This window comes from Pagrus major, chromosome 19 (genome assembly GCF_040436345.1).
Source record: "Pagrus major chromosome 19, Pma_NU_1.0".
NCBI classification, from domain to species: domain Eukaryota; kingdom Metazoa; phylum Chordata; class Actinopteri; order Spariformes; family Sparidae; genus Pagrus; species Pagrus major.
Window position 1 is genome coordinate 20,629,678 of NC_133233.1, and position 22,693 is coordinate 20,652,370.

At 41.6% G+C, this 22,693-nt stretch overlaps 1 protein-coding gene across 1 annotated transcript in view; it reads right to left on the minus strand.

Moving 5' to 3' along the window:
* Positions 1-22,693, minus strand: part of LOC141014537 (sodium/hydrogen exchanger 9-like) — a 72,022-nt gene that overhangs the window by 36,995 nt on the left and 12,334 nt on the right. Inside the window, exons 6-12 of the mRNA XM_073488379.1 lie at positions 16,591-16,696; positions 14,195-14,333; positions 13,137-13,242; positions 8,224-8,312; positions 6,928-7,041; positions 2,405-2,516; positions 1,374-1,527 (exon numbers count right to left, since the gene is read on the minus strand). Coding sequence (XP_073344480.1) covers positions 1,374-1,527; positions 2,405-2,516; positions 6,928-7,041; positions 8,224-8,312; positions 13,137-13,242; positions 14,195-14,333; positions 16,591-16,696 — 820 coding nt within the window. The remainder of the gene's footprint in view (positions 1-1,373; positions 1,528-2,404; positions 2,517-6,927; positions 7,042-8,223; positions 8,313-13,136; positions 13,243-14,194; positions 14,334-16,590; positions 16,697-22,693) is intronic.

The window sequence follows — 22,693 nt, forward strand, 5'->3', positions numbered from 1 at the left end:
TTGACGATTTGAAGCTCTGTTTTCTTGTGATTTAAAGACAGGCAACAAAGGCTCATAAATGCATCATGATGCAAGAGTCAGTGGGTGTTTATATGCTGTCACTAAGTGTAGAGGCAGGGTTACAGGCCAACCGGGAGGCAGAGAGACAATAACAGAAAAAACACTCATACTTTATTCTTTTTTATAAATTACTGGCTACGAATAGTAAGCCACCCTTCGGGGTTTCAAACAGATTTTACCAGCATTTTGGAAGTTGTTTACGGTTCAGTTTTGGTGACGATAGGATCTATAAACAACAGAGCAACTGACACAGAGCGGGCAACCTGAGTTTGAGGAAACAAATCCAGGGTCTGGGGCCATTTTATAGAGATATCTGTTCTTTGTCTGGTTCATAAACGCTATAAGCGTTATAATGAAGTGAAGCTTATTTGGCTGTAAAAGCTCAAACAAACAACTTGGCAGATTGAATCACCAAAGCCAATCTGCAATTCATTAACAATAGAGTGGCTCCAGGTTTTGTTTCACATCACAAATTGCTTCATTGTCTGTCTTGTGGCTCTGAGGGAGGACATTTTATTGTTCAGAGACAAGCCAGGGTATGCACTTTTGGATACATTGTATATTGTATGCGTTATTATATTGTAGTATATTTCATCTTTTTATGTTTCTACTTTTAAGAGTGGATTTTCTTCTTATTAAAAAACAGTTTCTGTGTTTCATCAGTGCTTTTCTTTACTTCTTCTGTTCTATTTCTCTTTCATTTATATCAGGCTTTACTGACAGACACTGGACACTGAAAAGCACTGCCTTGAAAGACTGTGGGAGTCAATTATACCACTGTGATCTGGGCCATAGATTACATTTTAATAATATAAGTATCTAATTACTGCCATGCATCCTTCACGCCTCTTCTGCACTCCTTAGTCATTATCGCCCACTGGCCTCGAATTACACATAGTACGCAGACTTTAAAAGAAAAAGCATGAACCCGCTTTGTGTTCTCATTATGTTGCCACAGTTTGCTATTTTGAATACACAGGTTTACAGCGTGGCAAGCTGCAATTTAATGCTATCTCCTCTGTAACATGTTTCAAGGGACCTGTAGCCCCGTTTTGCCCTGTGCACCAGCTGTGCAAGTCACTAATAGAGGGCAGAGCTGAAGCAGACACGCAGAGCTAAGTGCCTGCGTATGGCTGAGCAGCAAGGGGAGGGGGGATAGGCAGAATCCAAACATGCAGAGAAAAGGTTCACAAAAAGCAGTTGCATATTATGTGAGCTGAATATTTAATGTGAGAGTCTAATTAAGCTGCATCTGTCTGCGTGTGTGTTTGAGAGACAGAGATGGTGTCAGTCGGCGAGGTGTTAGCACTAACCTGATGTCCAGACAGCGCAGCATGGGGTCGGCGGCCGTACCCAGCACCCAGATGGTGAAGCCTACCACTAGCAGCGTGGTGGTGAGGATGGTGCGTCTCACTTCTGTGGACGTGTCTCTTGCGGCCAGGCTAAACGCCACGGCCCCCCTCAAGCCTGAGAGCAGATGAGACATGTCAGAGCAAACAGCTGGATCCATCAAACCAGCAGACAACCATCTAGCAACCAGTTAATTTGAGAAAGGAAGGACTATTATTGACCAGCAAGCAGCTCCAAACAAACTTCTAGGCTACTGCACAGTGGTGACATAATGCTAAAAGCCAAAAACAAGTGCCAGAGAAAATCCATAAGAAACTGATAGGGGAAGTGGTAGTGATGGGGGAGTTTTGAAAAATAGCAAGACAAGGGCTTTTTTTTTACAAAGAAACCGTCTTATGTAAGAGGTAAAGTGGGTCAGGCAGGCAGTGAAACATGCTGCTGCTGCACTACCCTACATCACTGCACATCAAACACTCCTTTTCCCTGCATCATCAAGCCACCCAGAGCTTCAGCCATTAGTCTGGGAGACTGAAACGAGCCAATGCTTTATTTACTTGAAATAAAGCGACAAAAATAGAAAAGGCTGAGAGTGAGGTATTTTAAAGAAAAAGATTAATGCAAAAACCTCTTCTGTAATGAGGGTGGTGAATTATTATAACGCCTGAGGATGGTGCCCGTCTTTGTGTCCAACTATCTGCCGTTCCACACATACACTGACCAACTCACACGTCTTCCACAGGGGACACATTCTCTCAGCATCCTCACTAATGCCATCAGCTGCAGGCGGTGAAGAGGATGGAATAATTTAGAGTTTCCATTGGAAACCGATAAATTGGGGTAGAAGTTTTCCTCTTTCTGTTTCTTTCGGCGACCACGCAGAACCCAGTGATGTGGTCGGACAGAATTTTTGAGAGAAGGTCAAAAATGCAAAATACTGCTACAAATGAGAATAAATCACAGTAAATTATGTTAATAGGATCTTTAAAAGCATCACCTGCAAACATCATGAAGTGCTGGAAGGTGCAAGGTATCTTGGTTGTGCGTCCCAGGTTCAGGAGGAATGACAAAGGGTAGATGTTGCAGGCTCTTGATATAAAGATGGAGAGCTGTTTGTATTGAGCACAGATTAAGGAGAATACACATAGGTTGAAGCACACTCATGAGTAAGCAGGGTTCTTGTGCAGTTTTGAATTGATTTTTAAGATTTTATTGATCACTTTTGTCTGGGTGTCCAGCGGAAATGTTAACCCCATATGAGCCTGTTGGCATCCAGATTCGCAAATGGGGGCTCTTCATGCCAATGCTTAAATCTAAAGATGATCGTGCTTTTGCTATCAGGGCCACTCGGCTTTGGAATGACCTGCCTGAGGAGACAAAGCTCACAGAATCAGAGACTTATTTTTAATCACTTCTTAAAACCCACCGTTTTCGACTTGCTATTATGTAAAGTCAGTGTTTCATTGCTTTCATTCTTTTTATTAGTATATGTCTATACATTAATGCGTGTGTATAGGTCCTGTTTGTGCATATGTGTGTATTTCAGGCCTGTGTTTGTAAAAGAAATAACAACAGAGTGACAAAACTGAATTTCTCTGAAAAGGGATTAATGAAGTACGTCTTCTTCTTTTGTCTTATTGTATTAACTTCATCCTAACTTTTCCTTAATCTGGTTTTGCCTCTGTTTTGGTGTGGATTTACTTCCTAAGCTTCCTGTTTTTTCTTTGTCTGTCAAAGCACTTTGTAAACTCCTTTTTCAGAGGTAGATAAAGTTATTATTATCATAATTATTATTATTATAAAAACTAGAAAACTGACGGACCTTGAGATGTATTTTTTTGTCAGAAATGCACCAGTTTCTTTTTCATTTAATAGTTTGCTTTATTTATTCTTAAAAAAAAATCCTTGGATGACTATACATAAAACAATCCTTTTGATATATAATAGACAAAATACATCTAGCATTTGGTGCAATCTGGACACTTGCAGCTTTCCATATTAATACATTTTGAATAAACAGCAAACACCGCTATATGCAGCTGCAGGGGCGTGGCTTCAACCACTGGCTTAGTGGTTCTGCAGAAGCTCACACATAATCCCTCTCACGTGATCTCATGGGGAAGCAGACGTAAACAAAATGGAGATGAAAGTGGTGCAAAAACTTGCTGCAGTAACACATTGCAGTCACAAAAAAAGAGAGAAGGTTAAAGAGCGGGGAGATGCAGTCAGCAAAGGTTTTCTATTCTTCAGAGAGAACTTTTAAGTTTCTGTCAGCAGTAACATGCTAGCTAACGTTAGCCTCAAGGGCTAGATTATTTCTCTCATTGGTTGTTTTGGTCTGGCTCAGATTTTAAATCAGAAACATTTTTGATATCATTGGGCGGCACCAATGAGTCTGTGAACTGTTCAGGAGGCTTAAGACTGGATCTGTAAACCCCTCATATTACCAGATAATCCACGCTGAACAGCATGTTTTGAACGGGCTCTGAACTGGTGACGGTTAATTCCGTATTAAACACAAAAGCACAAATTCTTGGTGAGATCAGGCTGTTAAAGTACATCCATGAATATTAACAGACGTGCACGTGCACACACACATAAAAAAGATAATCTCCGAGAATTTCCTGTTTAGGATGCAAACACAGCAGTGTGGCACCAAGCCGAGGCATGAAGCCAATCAGGCTCTGCCAGCTGTCTCTGCCCTCCACACACACTTTGATGTTTCACATAGGATGGCACTGAATGCTAAGTGTCCTGGGCAGCAGTTAGGGAAAGGATATCTGTGCAATTATCGGGGACATAGCTGCCATCCTGGATACACTTTACATCTTTTGTCAAACTTTCAGAAGAAGTTACTTTAGCCCTGTATGACCTCCTACACTCATGTGAGCCAGAAATCCTCCAGTAGGTTGTTATTAGTGGCACCCACGTAAAGGCTATAAGGATTTTTACTCTTTTAAAAAAATGTTCTTTGGAATTTTGGTGCATTAAAATCATCTATGCAAACAGGTACCACTGCTTTAGTGCCATGGGGAGAAGGGATTTTAGCTATTCTAGAGTAAGTCCAAATATGATGCCTGGAATAATAAAGGGACCAATATCTTAGGCAGGGGACCTTAGTGTGACAGGGCTATTACTAAAACAGAGCCTCCTCACAGTCAATATTAGATTCTCATGCACCCTATGGATTTTCAAAAGCAATATCCTGCTCCCAAAAGCAGTCATTTCTCTTTATCAAAGGCCTCTGAGCTATTTGAAAGGAGGTAATTAAGCACTTTCATCTCAGCCTCATTTCCAACATAGCCCATCTCCATTGTCACTGGGTAAGGCTGAAAGCTATGGCGATTAAAATCTACTGCGTAACCAAAGAGCGATTAACAGGGCTGAATCACTCGGGCTATTCCATTTTTATAGACACTTTTAGCACTGTACAAGAGGACTTCGACCTCCATTTATTCCTGTTTGCATATCCGGGTCAGCTTCCACCCAGATTTTATTTTTTGTTATGGAAGCACAATGGAGGACAAAACTAAACAGGCTCAGCGCTCAAGTCAAACATTTTCTCCCTGGCAGCCCCTCGCGCTGAACACAAGAGGACTGGAAAAGGAATCTGCTCGCTCGACTCTTTCCCTGGCTCCTTTGACCCTATGGTGGAAGATGGATTGTAATAATAATTGCCGGCCATCTGGGCACTGGACTGTGAAAGAACAGCTCCTTGGAGTGCGGCCACTGGAGTCTCTCCTCAGGCATACGCTATGGTCATGCCAGCTCTCAAAGACAATTGTAGCCAGCAGCCCATTACTACCCCTCCGTTCCCTTCGGGAAGTAAAGATGATGGATACAACAACAGCTGTGGATGAGACATCTGTTATGGTAGTACAACTTAAACATGTGGTGACTATCATTAAGGGGTTGATGGCTTTTTGATAACGTAACATGTATTGCAGCTGCATTGCGTTTGGGACTGCAGAGACTCCTGTCAGAGAAGATTTCTGCCTGTATGGTTTTTCAGTCTGGGGGCCAAATATTAACTCTGAGAAGCTCTTGCTCTTTGATTCTGAGCAACATCTACTGTTGACGTTTTAGATGGTTGTGCATTTTTAATCTTTCAAACTACACTGAAATAAACTGGATGTATCTGAATGTAATGTCAAACTGTCTACTAGGGCTGCAACTAATGATTACTTTCACAATCAATTAATCTGTCAACTTTTTTTCTGATTATTCAATAAACCATTTAGACGAAAAGAAGTCAGAAAATATTTTTTAAAATGCTCATGCTCCAAGAAGACGTAGTCTAATTGCATGTTTTGTTTGAAAACAGCCTATAACCCAAGGAAATCTAACAACAATGATATAAATCTGATAAAAGCAGTCATTTACATTTGAGAGTCTGCAACTGTTGAAATGTTGGCATTTTGTTTGAAGGATAAGTTCACCCAGAAATGAAGTCATTATCTACTCAGCCTTGTGTTGGTGGAAAGTCGGGTGAAGTTTTGTAGTCCAAAAAACATTTCTGGAGCTTCAGAGCAAAACTGCGTTATTTACACCCTTGATGCACGGTTTGTGCTCAGTCAACCACTTCAGATCGGGTGCTGCTTACCACTTTTAGGTTAGCAGCTGCAGTGAAGATTTCGCTTTAAAAAAGGGTGTACCTAACGTCTTTTTAAAAAACCTTTTCAAAAATTTCAGCCTGTTTTTCTTTCGGTTGTTTATTAACATTTTAAAACAAGACCCCAACTACTTCAGTTGTTTAGGAGAATGCTGCAATGCTGCTTTGTCGTGATGCTCCATAAAATGTTTTGTGGACTATGAAACTTCACCTGACCTTGCACCTGCAAATAAGACATCAACAACTGCAACGACAAAAAACATCACAAATAGCCCTTTGACAGTGCCTTTTAGAGCAGATATTTTCTTTAACTAGTTGGGAACACCATAACGAACAGCAGAAAGTTCTTTCACTGGAGTTTCTAGAACTAATAAAATTTAATCTTCAACCTCAACAGGGATATGGTGCTTAATCCACTACAAATTAAAGTAGTGTAAGCTTACTCCAAACAAGCAAACATCTTTATTCCACTGAGCTTTGCTAGAGAACAGAAAACAAGCAGCAGAAACAATAATTAAAGGCCTATTTAAATTTATGTTTCATAGGGGTTCCTCGGAGCAAACCCTGCACTGCAGCATCTCCATCTGCAGAGATGGGGATCATGGGAGAGTGGCTGGATGGCATTTGCAGAGCTCACCGGATCAAACCTGTACAATTTAAGTGCTGAGGTTTTTTTTTAAAGGACTGGGGAAATGACTGCACTGCACTGCAGCAGAGAGGCAAGATAGAAAAGAGGAAAACCACTCTGGTCGAATAAGTGGCAGATGATTGTGCAGATAGGGATTATGACAGAAGGTGCAAGAGACAGAACAAAACAAGACAGAACACCATTTCGGTGGTCTGAGTGGGATCCAAAAGGCTGAGCAGCAGGGTGTGACTATGCTCCATCATGTAGCAGAAAAGGATACAAATGCCCCAGAAATGAAGAGGGCTTTGAACGCATGGTGAGGAAACGTCGACAATATGTATCCCATGCTGCTGAAGATGAAAATCTCCCCAAGGAAGTTGAAGGCTTCAAAGAGCTGCAAATTATAAAAGGGATTGAGAAGATCATGAGGGAGAAGGTCATCTGAAATGGGGTGGATGGTGTGTGTGTGTGTGTATATGTGTAGGGGGGTGAAAGTGAAGGACTTGGATCATATCTGAAATGTGTAAACAGGCTTAGATTTGTACAATTAAATCCAGGGATGATGTTGTTCCCTGATCCTTTAAGGTACAAAAATCTACACCTCACAGCCATATTGTGATCACATTTAGCACCACAGGTTTTTATCATCATTCTCCCATTAAAGAATGTATTTGACACATTTATGGAAGCATGTTAAGAATAAAAGACAGCTTTCTGGACTTGGGAAAAACAGCAAAAAAACTTGGATGTCATTTCCCGTTGATGAAAATAGAATCTGAATCATTTTAATATTTTATTTCTGCTTTTTGATATCAAATATTAATTAAGGTCCTTATGTTGTATCTGGATTAAATTAGAGCAGATGTTATGATCTTGTTAATTATTTATTAATTTATGTTTTCATCAGTTTCACCAGCTTGGTTTAAAGCTTTGGTAAAAAGCGATCTAATTGAATAAATGTAACTTTTCCCTAAAGAGCCTCACATCAGAGAGACCAAAGATGTCACACGCAAAAATATTTCTCCTACTAGCTATTCAACTGGTGTCTGCATACCCTGAATCACTTTGTCTTTCCCTCTGAGAGCTGCAGCTGCATGTATAAATCATAAAAATGTAGATAAAGGCATTCTGCCAAGTAAACATACTGCTCCATACATACACCATTGACTACTGCATACCCAATCCACTTTATAGGCAAAAGGGTTCGACTGTGTTGCATAGCCTTTTAACAGGCTTCTCTGTGATAAACAGTTAGCCCCACTGTACCACCGATAATGAATAATAAATACATAGATGAGTATATGTGAATACTTCTGATTTATTTGCTCCTCTGTCAAGCAGGTACAGTATGACAGTGCACTGGCCTCCATCTGTGCTCAGCCTTTTAAGTAGATAGCTGGAGACTGGCCTCCCACACAGACACCCACTGGCCAACCAGAGCACTAATGGCAATTAATGATTGCTTGTGCATGCATGCAAGGCACAAACATTGGCATCAAAAGGCAACGTGAATAAAGTGAGTAGACTGGGGGGGAAAAAAAATTCTGTTTGAAAACATCAGCCTTCATACACCTACCTGCTTGGTCCTGGTCCTGCCCTCGGAGGATAAATTGTGAACTGTGTACCTCGCCTGGCTCATGCCACAAAACAGCACCGCAACAATACCTGAGAGATAAAGAATGGTGGAGGTGAATTTTATGAAAATTCAGAACAGGGAATAGTGTTAAACATCCACAACATCTGTCAGCTGTCAACGATGTTTGTGCATAAGGGAGTGTTCTGTAGACAGAAGGGAGTTAAACAATGTGCTGCATCTAATTAATACAAAGTAGGCAAAATTGCTTATACACGCACATGTAATGTAATCAGGCTGTGAGAATGTGTATGTTTGCAGAACCTTGGGGTTTCTCATGTTGATAACATGCTGTAGGCGGCTCTTCTGTCATAGGAAAATGATTTGCAAAAAGAGCCTTATCTGCGTGGTTTAAAATCAAAGCAACTGAATTCGCAAGCCAGAGGAAGCCTAACGTCTAGTTTAGCTCACAAACACGATTTTCAAATGGAACCTGGATGTAATGGTTAAAATATGAGACATATTAGCAGAACAATCCATTTAAGGATTGTCCAAAAAGTCAAAGAATCCAGTTGAATCCTCCTGTGTGCAGCTACTTCTGCGTAAAGTATCTGACACCAGATCAAATCGGCCCAACCCTAGTATCCACCCATTGTCCTGGTTCCAGTGGAGTCCAGCTGTATAAACAGCTTCATCAAAATGTGCCGTACAGCCCACTTAAAGCATCCTCATGACTTTACTTCCACTTCTACTCAAGAGACATGAAGCCCTTGGAATGATGAATGCTAAAGAATGACATCATCGCTGCAGATCCTGCCAGATGCGGGGGAGCAGAAATTACAAAAAAGGCAAACAAGCAAAAGTACAGAAGGAAAGAAATGCAGACAAAGACAGGCAGCGCAGCTCCACAGAGAGAGGAAACAGGGTGGGAGTGATTAGGGACCCTGCTGGTAAAGAGGAGGCTGGCTGGAGCAGGGAGCTGGAATTTGAAACGCAGAGCATGAAAGGTGGGTTGCTGCCGCACAGGCCATGCTTGCATTGTTGCAGAAATTCAATTTCACATTTCTGCTCCCTCTGCTTAGAGAGAGAATCACAGAAGATGGAAAAATGTGAAATTACTGTGATGGGTAGCAATAGTTAAGAGGACAGAGCTGGCAGTAATAAATATGGCAGCAGAGGAAAGATAGCACCGGTGGTTCAGGCTGCTAAGTGAAGCCAGTCCATTACTCTCTCTCAACCATCCATCGGCACACTAGGATGCTGACCTGTACCTGCACTGTAGCTCTAGTACTCCCTGTTCACTATGTCCTTTCCAGCATTGTTTAACCAAATCTAATGAAGCATGCCAGTGTGGCAGATCTCCTTTTGGTTCCATTTGGTTTAGGGAAAATGACACCATCCTTTGGTTTACATAACACTGACAGAGGCAACACATCATCCACCATCCACACAAAGACTCAACCACACAGGGCACTTGGCAACAGATGAGATGCATCCCATAATGAGCAGTTTTGAGGGGTGTAAGATTAATGATAGCAGGGCTCCCTGTAATGCTGAGGGTCATTAGACGCACCCTCACTAAACTCCAGCAATTAACAGAGACGGAAAGAGCCGCGATTACTAAAGGACACCAGGGAGGAAACCCATCGCTCACTGGGTCACTCTGTATGAGGTGCCGCTTCACCCCAAATGGACCATTAAAGAACAGAAAAGCAGTCCACAGATTCTTCTGTTCAGTTCTGTGGGGTTCAATTTTGTCGCAAGATTGCGATATGATTCATTTTTAGGTTACATTACACTGTTCCTTAAATGACTGCACCTGCTTCCTGAGTGTCTAAGGATAGATTGTAAAATCCTATTACTTATCTATAAAGCACTAAATGGTCTCGGGCCTGAATCAGGTCATCTGGGACAGGTTACCTCAGTGTTCCCAGGACCTAAAACCAAGCAAGGTAAAGCAACTTTTAATTTCTATGCTCTCCACCTGTGAAACAAGCCTCCTGAATACTGGAGGTCTGCAGTTTAAATCAGGGCTTAAAAGCATTAGTTTACCGTGACTTTCCAACACAGCAGATAAAGAACTTCTCTTTAAAGGATAAGTTCACCCAAAAATGAAAATTCAGTAAATATTTTCTAACACTGATTTCGCTGAAAAGTCAGGTGGGTTTTCAAAGTCCACAACACATTTCTGGAGCGTCACAGCATTTTCCAAAAAAAACTGAAGTAGATGGGGACTTGTTTTAAAAAGGTAAAAAAAACAACTGAAAATAAGCATAAAATGTTTCCATACAGCTTGTCCAGCGTAATCCAAGTCTCTGGAAGTACTGAAAATCCAAATTGATTTAATAAAAACAATATTTACACCCTTGACATGCGATTGACGTTGACTGAATGGACTTTGACTTGAATTTCCATCAGCATGGGAGTGAGTAGATAATGACTACATTTTCATTTTTGGTGAATTTATCCTTTAATCTGTACCTATGTATATGCTTGCTTAATTATCTTCTAAATTATATTCCTTTTTTAATGTTTAACAATATATTTTCTTGTTTTTAGTTTGGTTTAATGCAATTTAGTTATCATGATTTGGACTATTTCTGGTGGATTTTTGTGCTGTGCGCCACTTGTGTGATTTCAGTGATGCTCTGGTGAGGCTGGGCGTGGGATGAAGCAGCTACCTGACACACACACACCTGCAGCGCATCTAATCAGCAGCGCCAGCATATATACCCTATTACGTCTACTCTGCATGGTACATCGTCGATTGTCTCTCGTGTTTTTTTTTTTGAGTCTCCCAAGTTTATACTCGTGATCTCAAGTCATCTAACTTTGCCTCTTGTTCACTCTCTAGTGAAACCTCTACCCTGGACTGCACTCCGTCCCCACACCACGACCCCGCCGCCAGCACCTCTGTCACCAGCACACTAGCCACCTGTCTTCACGCACTGGATCCTCTGAACCTCTACTTGCCCGCTATCTCCACCTTCGTGAGTCACCCTCTCACCTCCACTGGATTCCCATGCCGGAGCCTGAGCCACCTGCCACCTTTGACTGCCTCTGAATTCTTACAAATAAATCCTTTTCAAACCTACTCCCTGTTCTGGTGTCTGCTCCTGGGTACAAGCAAGAATACCTACAACTTATTGTAACATTAATCTCCTCTTAATGTCTTACATTTAATGGATTTATATGCCCATGTACAGCAATTTCCTTGTGTCTGAATGGTGCTATGTAAATAAATATGATTAGTTTTATAACACTGCAGGTTTTAGGTCAACATTACATATTTTTACTGTTGGCACTGGTAATACACTACAAAAAAGTTGTATCTGCACTAAAAATATCCAAAACCCTGCATCAGATAGTACTGAGAATCACCGCCTAGGCTTTGCTGCGGTGTGCCTCCCACACTGGACAGCAGAGTGGTGGTGTACTTTATAGACAGGGCATCTGGGTCCAATAGACAAAGGTTATGCTATTTCATTAAAACTGTCTTCTCCTCCTCCACAGACCACAGGGAGTTCTGCCAAGTATGGGAGAGCTCTACAACATCAGCTGAATGAGAGTGCAATCCCTCTGACACAATAAGGGCAGGAGGAACAACAACAGGAATGCATGCATATGTACACTACATTCATATTTCAGGACTACATTACGACTAGTCGATGAGGAACTAGGTAAGGATGATTCTAGGCAGCCAAACATTATCATTCAAGATTTGAGATGAATCCCTAAACAATATAATAAAAATATTATAAGGTAAAGGTAAGAATGTGAAGGCAGGTCATGTTGTACACGAGATCCGAGCGCTTCTTGTCTTAGCTAAGGCAAAAATGCAATAATGTTATTATGGCTTCCTGCTATCTGTAGTGCCATCTCCAAACTAAAGGCTGGGACATGTTCAGACAGAGGAGAGCCGACACCATTTTTGAAATGAGTTATGGGGGTTAAGCCCAGAATGGGATTGGTACCTGCAGTTCCCTGTAGAGAGGAGACGGCTTAATACTTTCTCATCTGTGCATTATTGAATCGCTACAACACCAAGGACTCTCAGAGGATATATGTATGTATGTAAGGGAAAGGCCTTCTAATGCTGGTGTGGATTGAATGACAAAGATATTTCTTGAGGAGGGAATTGTGCAGATTTTCATGTGCGGACAACAGAGAATGTGCACACATCATCCACAGGTCTGTGGAATGCCAGTGACCACAGCAACACCTCGAACCAGCAGAGCGCTACGATCAAACAGCTGCTCGTGCCACTGATATTGCGCTGCAGTGAGCGAGTCAGAGCATGCAGTAGGGAAGGGACACCTGAGGGGAAACACTAACATGGTCACACACATAAACACACCCAAGACATACAAGTCATAATCAGGGATCCCAGACCTTAGAAAAGATCTAAGGATTTTCCAGGCCCGACATGGCTTAGTCTGAGACACAGATCATGGTTAACTACTGTTACATCAATGAGAACTAGCAGGCTTTACAGAAGCAGACAGCAGAATGTGGCCTATTCAATAGAACTTCAATTTCTATTACGCAAAAAATATATAAATTCAAGCATTTTTTACGATCCATGTCTATTGATGTTATTTTTTTCCAGAAATCAAGTCTTTTTTTTCCCTTAAAGAGACAATATGTAAGAATTTGAATTGATTCAGTCAATACTGAGCTAAAATTGTTAAAAGAGCTGTCTGCTGAAGTTAGCATGCTAACCACTAACACTAACACTCCCCTGGTCTTTGAGCTCCCAGTCCAAACCACTAGCTGCACAGCTAACTGAGCTAACGAGGTCTGATTATACATGCTCCACCTCATTTGTTTTGACGATTTGACAGGTGGCCAATTCTTACATATTGCACCTTTAAATCTTTCAAGGATTTCAAAGGTAACCTCCATACTGCCCTTACCTGAAAGTCCACAAGCCTCAGCTGAGAGGAAGCTGCTCCAGGACAGCAGGAAGAAGACTACCGTTTCCAGCAGCGGATTCTCACACAGCCGCGTGAATTTGGTCAGGTGGAGAGAGAGTTAAAGATGAACAAGAAGATGATCATACAGTATTCAACACTAAGACTAAGGAACTAATTCAAATTTATGCTGTTGTAGTTCACTCTCCAGTGGTGCGAAGGCAGAGACAGACTGCAGTATCCGCAACTGCAGAAGGTGCTCACTAAGGAGGGGGATCCGCCCTATCGAGTAAACCTTACTGTTCACCACACTTCACTTGTGCTTTTTCAATGTCCCACATCCTCTCTGGCAATGCATTCTTGTAAACAATAAAGTAAGAACAGGAAGAGTAACACAGGTTGAAGTTCTGTATTTGTGACTAAATTTAGTGGAGGCCCTGTAAATATTACATTTTGAGGATGCTGTTTTGCTCCTCTGCATTCCTGCATTCCAATAATGAAACATCTCTCCGAGTCTGTCAGAATCAGTTTTGTAATTAACACAGACAGGTACTGCTGGCAATTAAAAGATAACTGAGCAAATGTATATCAAAGACAATCTCTTTAAGAAGCTACTGTTTGAAGAGATGGCACAAAAGAGCAGGCTGTTGCTATAGTTAGCATCGGCGTAATCTAATAAATGCTCCCTTTGTGCTTTGCTCGCACCCAGAGATTAGTCACTGTAAATAAGAGCTGAGCTGTGCCCCAAACCTCTCATGACACATCCTCATTTTTCATCCTAAAGTCTTATTAGTAGAAGATCAGAGAGAAATGCCGGACAACAGCGCAAGTCGAAAATTCATCAGCGGCTATTGGCTTGATTGACGACCTCTCTGCAACCATTAATGTCGCAGGAACACTTTAGACTCAGCCACGTCGCTTTTGTTGATAAAGGTGGTACAGTAGGGGTTTGTTAGAGAAGCAATTACCAAGTTGAGGAAGTGGATAGATTGCAGCGGATGCTGAGGTGATAATTGAGTTTGGGGTGCAGAGGCAGAGATGGGTGGGGATGGAAAGGATATGAGTGCTGTTATGACTGTGAATATGAAACCCAGGAGTAAGGAGCCAGCGAGTACGCCAAGAAAATAACCGACAGAGAGGAAGAAGGCGGGGGTGTCGAAGCTGTGTCCTGCCTCCATCTGGCTGTAGGTAGTGATGGCACTGGAAAACAAATTGAAACAAAAACTGTTACACACATGGAACAAAAAGAAGCCAAGAGCACAATTACGACACAAGTAAATATGAGTGTTACGGATGCTGAAACATTAAAACAACAACGTGGTTTATGGTTTTGAAACAAGTGCAGTTGTCAGAAATACGGCCTACTAGGTTCTTGGTGTAAACCAGTCTGGAGCAGCGAGCATAAATTCACATGCTTATTATGCTGAGCTAAGCCTTTAAGTGCAATTTATTGGAGTCATTCCTAAGAATACATGGCCTTCTTTGGAAGTTAAATCCCTCCCTGAAAAACAATCCACTCTGAATTATTTGCCTCTGAGACGTCCCCCAGTAGTTAGTGGGGAACAGGGGAAATCCTACTGTTGTTCGCAAAGACAGCAGCGTGCTATTCACACTGCTGTAAATATTTACTTTGTTGTGGGAGGGGGGGGGGACACTTCCACATGGAAGTCATTGAGTGCAAAAGAGGCCTCACTGGGAGGAAAGAGGGAGGGAGAGAGAGGGCCTGAAGCAAGAAGAGACAAGCAACCATGCGAGTGGCTGATGGAGCTGGCTGCCTTTGTGGAATGACAGCACTTCTTTACCCAAAACAGACCCCTGCCATGTACTCCCCGTAGACTCTGACTGATTTAAATGAATTTCAAAGCAAAATGAGTCAGCAAAAACAAGCAGCGGCTGTTTTTATTGCATCATATCTACATTTAATGGGAAACACCCAGTTTTTTTAAACTTACTTCATACACCAGATGCCACGAAAATGTTTTTTTGAAGATCCCTACAGTGTCAAAAAAAAAAAGTCTGACGAATGAACCTGTAATGTATTTCCACTTTTCATTCTGTCAGGTTGAAATGAGCTAGCACACACCAGAACATGCCTTAATCTCCCCGGAAAAGGGGGAAGAATCAATCAAACTGTCGCTAATGAGCTCAGCAAACTGAAAAAGGGAAATCTATTATCCAGGCTCCAGTTGTGCTACCACATTAAATTTGGCCACTAAGTAGCTTGGTCAGTGTGGCCCTCAAGAGACTGTATCCTCAGGCATCTCTGACTGACTAACTCCCAGTAAAAACTCCCCAGATGTCAACACTGGATCTGGTTGGATTGTGGCTGGGTCAGAGATGCTGGAGCAGGAAGTTTAGTGCCTGTGCGAGGGCACATCAGCGTAAGGTTGAGCTGCTCTCGGAGCTTGTTAAAATTCCAGTGCCAGGACCCCGCGTGGCTCACTAATAAGGGCCGGCTTTGTGTGTGGAGCCAGGGCGACCGGCAGGCTAGCGAGCCAGTCGAGTGACAGGAGATGGCATGAAGGCCGGTCACGCCACTCCACAAACAAACACGGCACTATCTGACTGTTTGTCCGGGTGGACGTGCAGGCCCCCTCCCGCTGCACTTCAATGTACACAGAGGCAGCAGCCGCGGCGCGAACACAACAATCTGCCTACTCGCCTCCTTTTCTTTTCATCTCCCTGCCTGTCTAAGCCCATTTGTGCGATCAGAGAGAGATGTCAGAGTGTGCAGGTACTGTACATGTGATGTGTCAGTCTGTGTGAATGCTTAATACAAATATGGACACATATCTTCTCCCTTATCATCTCCCTTCCACCTCCATTTTTTCATCTGCCTTCCAGGCCATGAATGTGGACCTGTGTAAGTTGTCTACCCTCTCCATCTCCAACTCTCTGCTTCCCATCTCGCCATCTGTTAGCTTGTCAACTTGAACAGCTTTTTTCAGTGGCAGTGCATAAATAAAGCAGACAATGACAGCAATGTGTGCGAGCAGGACAAACATGCATACTTGAGTGCAATGGTGGAGAGAGGGGAAAAGTTGAGGGAAAAGAGTGAAGCAATTGAAATGCACTGACAAGGCATGACTGCATCTTGGCTCCTTCACTGAGCTTCCGAGGATTTTATGCTGTATTTTGTCTGAATATGACAGTAGCTGTGTTAGCTGAGTTCGTTAGCTGGGAGTGTGTCTCTACTCTGGCAGTGAGTCTCTCCACTGAGTACCTTAATGAGATGCTGACAGTGCCAGGGGCAACCTGCTTACGCAGTCCACTGCATATCATCTGAGGCACTCATGCGCTTTTGCCAATCACACCCTTTCCTTAAAGCTGGCAGCATTCATCCAGTCTTCCCTCCCACACACATCCACCCCCACGATGCCAAATGGAAAAGACTGAGCTCCCACACAATTAAACCTAGAAATATACTGCAATCCAGATCCTACAGCGAGACACTCACTGTGTCAAGACGATGGCCACGGCGTCGTTCAGGACACTCTCGCCAAACAGCAGGGTGTGCAGATCCAGGTCCATACGCAGCTCTGACAACAGGCCAATGACTGAAACTAAAAAAAAAAGAAAAAGAGTTCGAAGACTGCAGGAAGTGCAGTAACTCCTCTGCTAATCACACAGCAGACGTGGTGAGGAGAATCGTCTCTGCTGCTACAAACAGGAAGAACCAGGGGAATTAAGGTTAGCTTGTAACAATGAAAGCTGACAGAAAATGTCAGCTCACTGACAGCACTGGAAGGAGGATTTTGACACTTGGAGCAGCCGGAGAAACTAAACCAAGCAAAGACTTACACAAAAATACACAATGCTTTGGAAAAGACAATATTTTTGTCTGCAAAGGAAACAGAGCAGAAAGAAAAGCTATGCAGATCACTGTCCTATTTCAGTGTAAAAAAGTGTTTTTTATAAGAACGAATAAATTGTATACTATATTATTGTGTTGTATAAAGAAGTAGAAATCAAATGAACAACTTGACACTAAAAAGCATTTCAGGTCTCAAGTCTGAAGGAATCAACACATTTTTGAATAAAAAACAAAAATACAAGCCAAATCCCTGTCAGAGTGATTGGTACATTTCCTGTGTTTGTACATCATAGTCATACCACCTGTAGTCATAACATGCCAATCTGCGATCTGCTGGCAGCAGTAGCGAGAGCAGATTTTGCAAATCATTCAAGTAAAGTACATGACTGAAATTCTTGATATGATTTATTTAGCGCTACATGTGCTTCTCTTTCATATGTGTTCGATGAGCATGAATATACATGGGAGTATGTTTATTAGCCTGGTGTATTGCTGCAGATTTCACTATGGGGGGGGGGGGGGGGGGGGGCAGGAAAAGGGGCAGATTAGAGCTAAGACTCAGTAGCTGATTAAAACATCCGAAAGGAGCCAATTACACTCTAATGTGGGGGAACTACAGGCAGAGGGCTCCATGCTTTAAATAATGTAAGATTCACTCTCTGCTCAGCAGCGCAAAGAATGATAAGAAACACATCTCGATTAGGAAATCGTGTTTTGAGAGCAGAGAAGAATGGATGTCGAGTGAAAGGTCAAAGGCAGTTGGGTTTGCAGTGGAGTCTTGATGTCTGATAGTGAGTTTTATCTGTAACCTTGATACAAATCAAATAGGCACTTAAAGGATGTAAAGATCGTTTCACTAAGAAATGATCAACCTTTCAATTTATATCTGAACAACATGTCTGTGTTGGCTTCTAAATGAAACTCACATGTCTGGTCTTTATTCATTTACCAGGTCCTCTGTCTGGTCCTCCTCATTTAATGTGCCCGGTGGAGTTTTCTTGTAAACACAGTTTATGTTTACATCCAGTATTTTCTACTGAAACACACTGCTCTTAAAATATAGACAAACCTGTGTTGTTAAAGTCAATGTTTACTTCCTGGCAGACTTCTTCCTTCCTGCCTTTGCTGGTGCACTGATGTTGGTTTGTGCTTTATCGCCACCACTAGATAAGTAGAATCGTGTGGAATCATTGGCAGACATGGTTATCCTGCCATCTGCATGCATGTCTGAACAAAACAGGGACCCATGCCTAAAAAACTCCACACAGTACCTGAACGGCTACCTTGGATGGGTTTGTTCAGATTTTTGGGTTTATATAAAATTTGTTTTTCTAGTTGTTTTTTGTATTTTTTCCTATTTTGATTTGTTAACTGTGAAAAAATGGAAATACTGAACTTGTATGCCATACTTTAAGCTGTAATTCAACTTATAAAATATGTTTTAACACTGTACGACTACATAACAAGGAGGAACAGGGGGTTGGGTTACTGATCAGTAAAAGAAAAAACAAATCTTAATGGTTTAAGTGCAGATGAGGATCATTTTCAACAATTTCAACAACTTTTTTTTTTAACAATTAGTTGTCATGCTTTAGGACCATGTGAGAAATTTGCTGAAATGAAATGCTAATGTGCAAGTTCTTCATGGTATTATCGTAGCGGTTGTGTCAAAGTTGCATTCCACGTCACGTCAAGCAATTTCTCAGCTCGTTTAGGATCAAATTCACATTTCTGGTGGAAACTTATATTACTCGCTTATTTATACAGCTGCATCTCTCAGCGCACTGTGTCTGAGGAGAGGAAAATGAGCTGAACTCCACCGTGAGTTCACCAACAGTAAACTTCAAGCGGAAGACGTTGAGCATATGAATGAGCGCATGCACACACATAACATGCTCGGCACCGCGGGGCAGCTGAGCGTCGGCGCTGAGTGACAAGGAGAATACCGACATTGACGAGGCAGTGATGCGCCTGTCAGCGTCGCACTTGGTGTCACATCAAGTATCTCCTTCTGCAGGATATCAGCTGTAGCACTGTTGAATCTATGTTTACTGATACTGTAGATTAGATTACATTAGATTAGAATTAGATCGAAATCTGTTACATTACATAGACAGATATATAAAGAGATAAATAGAGTCGATAGGAAAAATGTACTGGCACAAATCCTTATTGTAAACACCACAAGGGAAACCAGGAGTTCCAAAGAAGCAAAACAAAATTATCATATAACAAAAACAATGTCAAATATGGAGAAAGACAACACAGATGCATTCACAAACACAAACACAAACACACAGTCATGAGGGTATAGGCATAGACAGGAAAACATAAACTCATGAGTGGCTCCATTCTGAAGGCCAGACCATATTACATTTACAACAATAACACCTCCCGGTTGATTCATAGTCTACCTGTTGAGACTAAGGAGAAAAAAATGATCGGATACATTAGTTTCAGGGAAATATGTGGTATGAATAATGAGTTAACTCTAATAGCAGCGTGTGGCCCTGCAGTGAATACCAGGCCGGTAAGGGCATCGCAGCTGGTATACGACCAGACTGAAAATAAGAGCAGCGGCAAGAGAGCAGCCTCAGGACTTGTTTTGACAGATCTGGCTCTTTGGACTTTGACAGGTTTAAAGCTCTTCCTGGTTGGGGGAAAATCCCTTATCTGGAGAGGGTGAGGTAGGCCCTGGAGTCAGGATCGTTCCATCTCCCTGCTCCCATAATGCTTGGCTGATGACAGCATGTCGTGCTACCAGTCACACTGTAAGATGGAAAAAAAAAAGAAAAAAAAAAAGAGCCCACCCCACATACACACACGTACAAGGGTGCGGGATGGCGGCGTTGTCATGGCAACCCCGTCCTACAGCTGTCAAGTGTTCATCAGTTTCCACAGCAACACCATAAGGTGGAGAGAGTAGACAATTATTTCCGACATAATACAGTTGAAAGGGTCGAATGGAAGCCTTATTAGGTCAAATTACCCTGCTGCAGAGGTTTAGCGGAGGCAAAGCTCATGGCCATCTCAGTCAGAGGGCATGGGATTTGCTCACTGATTTGACCAAATTAGGCAGATATAATACTGAGAGCGATGCATTAGGAACGAGATAACGGTCAACGGGGGAATTACTATAATCTCCCCGGCTCAGAGTAAAAAGTGCTCAATTTTTTGGCCATTGACGAGTGCACAGACAGGGGTCACAAGACTGCAGTGGGGAAAGCCTTCTTCGCAGTTTGAAAGCAAAGAAACTAGCACTTATAATTAGAAGATTCCCAGTTTATTTTTGTTTACTCTGAATCTCACTGTAGTTCATTTGCATGTCAGGATAAGGGACCTTTAACATCTCAATTCTAATTACCCTTTAAAAAGCAATTATACATTTAGTTAAATCTGCCTTTTTTAATTAGAGCCTTGCAGAAGTGGAAGTTATCAAAGAACTTACAGTACACTTTGGTCTCTGTCTAGTTAGTGGGGCCAGTCTTGCACCAAAATGTATTAACCATCAGATTTTGTGATGCTTAAGGGCAAGAGTGTTGGAGTTAGGGGGGTTTAGGGGCAGAAACGGTATATAATATTCAGAATATTGCTTTCATTAGTGTATAATCATTGGAAACTAAGAATCAGAATTTTTTCATTGAATTAGAGCAGGCCTTTTATATCTACAGAGGGAGCGGGTCCATAGAACATAGAGACACTCATCTGTAGCAGCTAGACATGGGAGGTAACGCAGTTCAAGTACTTTGTGATTTTCAGGTATCTGTACTTTACTTGAGTATTTTATTTTTTCAATTTTTCTTTCTTTTACTTTTACTTACTTTACTTACTACTTTCTACTCCTTACATTTTCAAAACAGGCTTGTTACTTTAGTTTCAAAGCGTTTGAGGGGAATTATTGATTTTTTGTTTTTTGAGTCATTGCATGCCGCCTTCCCAATATCACAAGTCTGATTTCGACCTATCAGTGCATATCACGCATGTCAGATGTGTCGAGATGTAACAACGTATAATACGTAACAAGACTGAAACAGAGAGAGCCCTATGGCTGTATTTTCTTGATTTCCTCATTTATTTGCTATGCTCGGGATACGGGTATTTGACATCCTGGGAATGAGACTCAACAATCAACTATTTTTCTGGTGCATTTACAAACAGCTCGGACAAATCCTACTGATGAAGAGTCACTAGGTTTTGGAATGTTGGTTGGATAAAAGAAGCAATTTATAGACAAAACGATTAATCGATGAGTCGTGATAATAACTTGCAGATTAATCAATAATTAAAATAATTGTTAGTTGCAGCCCTGTTGTCTAGATTAAAGCCTATTTTGCATTGCTAAATAGAGTGCATGTGCTCTCTCTGTGCTGTGTTTTCATTTCTGCCTAAATGTTCTGTTACCACTCCACTGCTGCAATACTCATCCTTAGTTCTGTGCATAATGTTGTAATATTGAGGGTAAGATGCACCATGTACACACCTATGTCTAACTGTGTCTCCAATATTCACTTTAAACATTGGTATTTACTGCTGATGTCTGATGTAAACAGTTGTCAGAGATGTAAACAAGACATTTCTTACTCTGGCATCATTTTCCAGCGTTGACATACTGAGAGAAATGTGTATGTGAAGTGATCAAGAGAACTCCAGAAAAATAAATTCATAAAAAAATACACACACACTCAAAGATGAAAGGAAAAACTGCAGTGCCCCCCCACCTTCTCGCCCCATAAAAAAAGTATTTCCTTTGAGAAGTGAAGTGAGGGTTTCACCGACCTTTTGTAACCATCCCTGAGGCTATGGAGGATGCAGCACAGCGGGTGTTCCACTTTGTGACCTGAACCATGTGTCTTACTACGATTCTGAGAGAACAAGTTTCATGGCTAAAGCACTTTGGGGGATTATATAAAACCAACAATTGAAAAATCAACACATTCACGAGGAAAGGAACAAATATTTACATGGTAGGGCCATTCGAGCCTTATAAGGATGACATATTTTCAAATGACTATAAATACGGACATTACAAGCTTTTACTACCGGTTGTCTCTACTGACATCAACCTGAAAAATCCACAGTCTCTCAGGTAGTTGCTGTCCATCTATCACAAGAGAATGTAAACACTGAAAAGGGAATGTCAACATAAAGATACTGTTTGTGACTACCTTTAGATCTGCTGGCGCTCTTACCAGAAATGTTTTCTCTACCTGTGTAAGCTTTTGAGTTGTCAACAGGAGCTGGAGTCTATTCCTCACTCACATAGGGGCAACAGACTCACACTGACATTAATTTAGAGTCTCTAAAGTCGATGAATCCATTTCACTCTTGATTAATCTGCTGATTATTTTCACAATTAACTGATTAATAATTTAGTCAATGTAATTACAATGACAATTTCCCAAAGCCCATAGTATCATCTCTGGTTTTGGTTGGCCAGTCAACATACATGGTGATTTATCGATATTGGCTTATATATTGTCCAATATGCGGAAATATTAAAAACAATTCAGAGGTAATAATGCAGAAAAAAAGCTTCAGTTAATTAAAATTATTAAATTCCCAGTGAAGTTTACTGTTTAAGACAATAAGATTTAAAGCTAAGCTTGCCACCGTTACATGGGTTTGTCACCACATTGGAAAAAATGTATTTATTTATCGTCTGATCTATCAATATTGACATCTTTTAATCCCAAATATCAGTATTAACATCAGCCCCAAAAATCCAGTAACGGTAGGGCTGTATTCT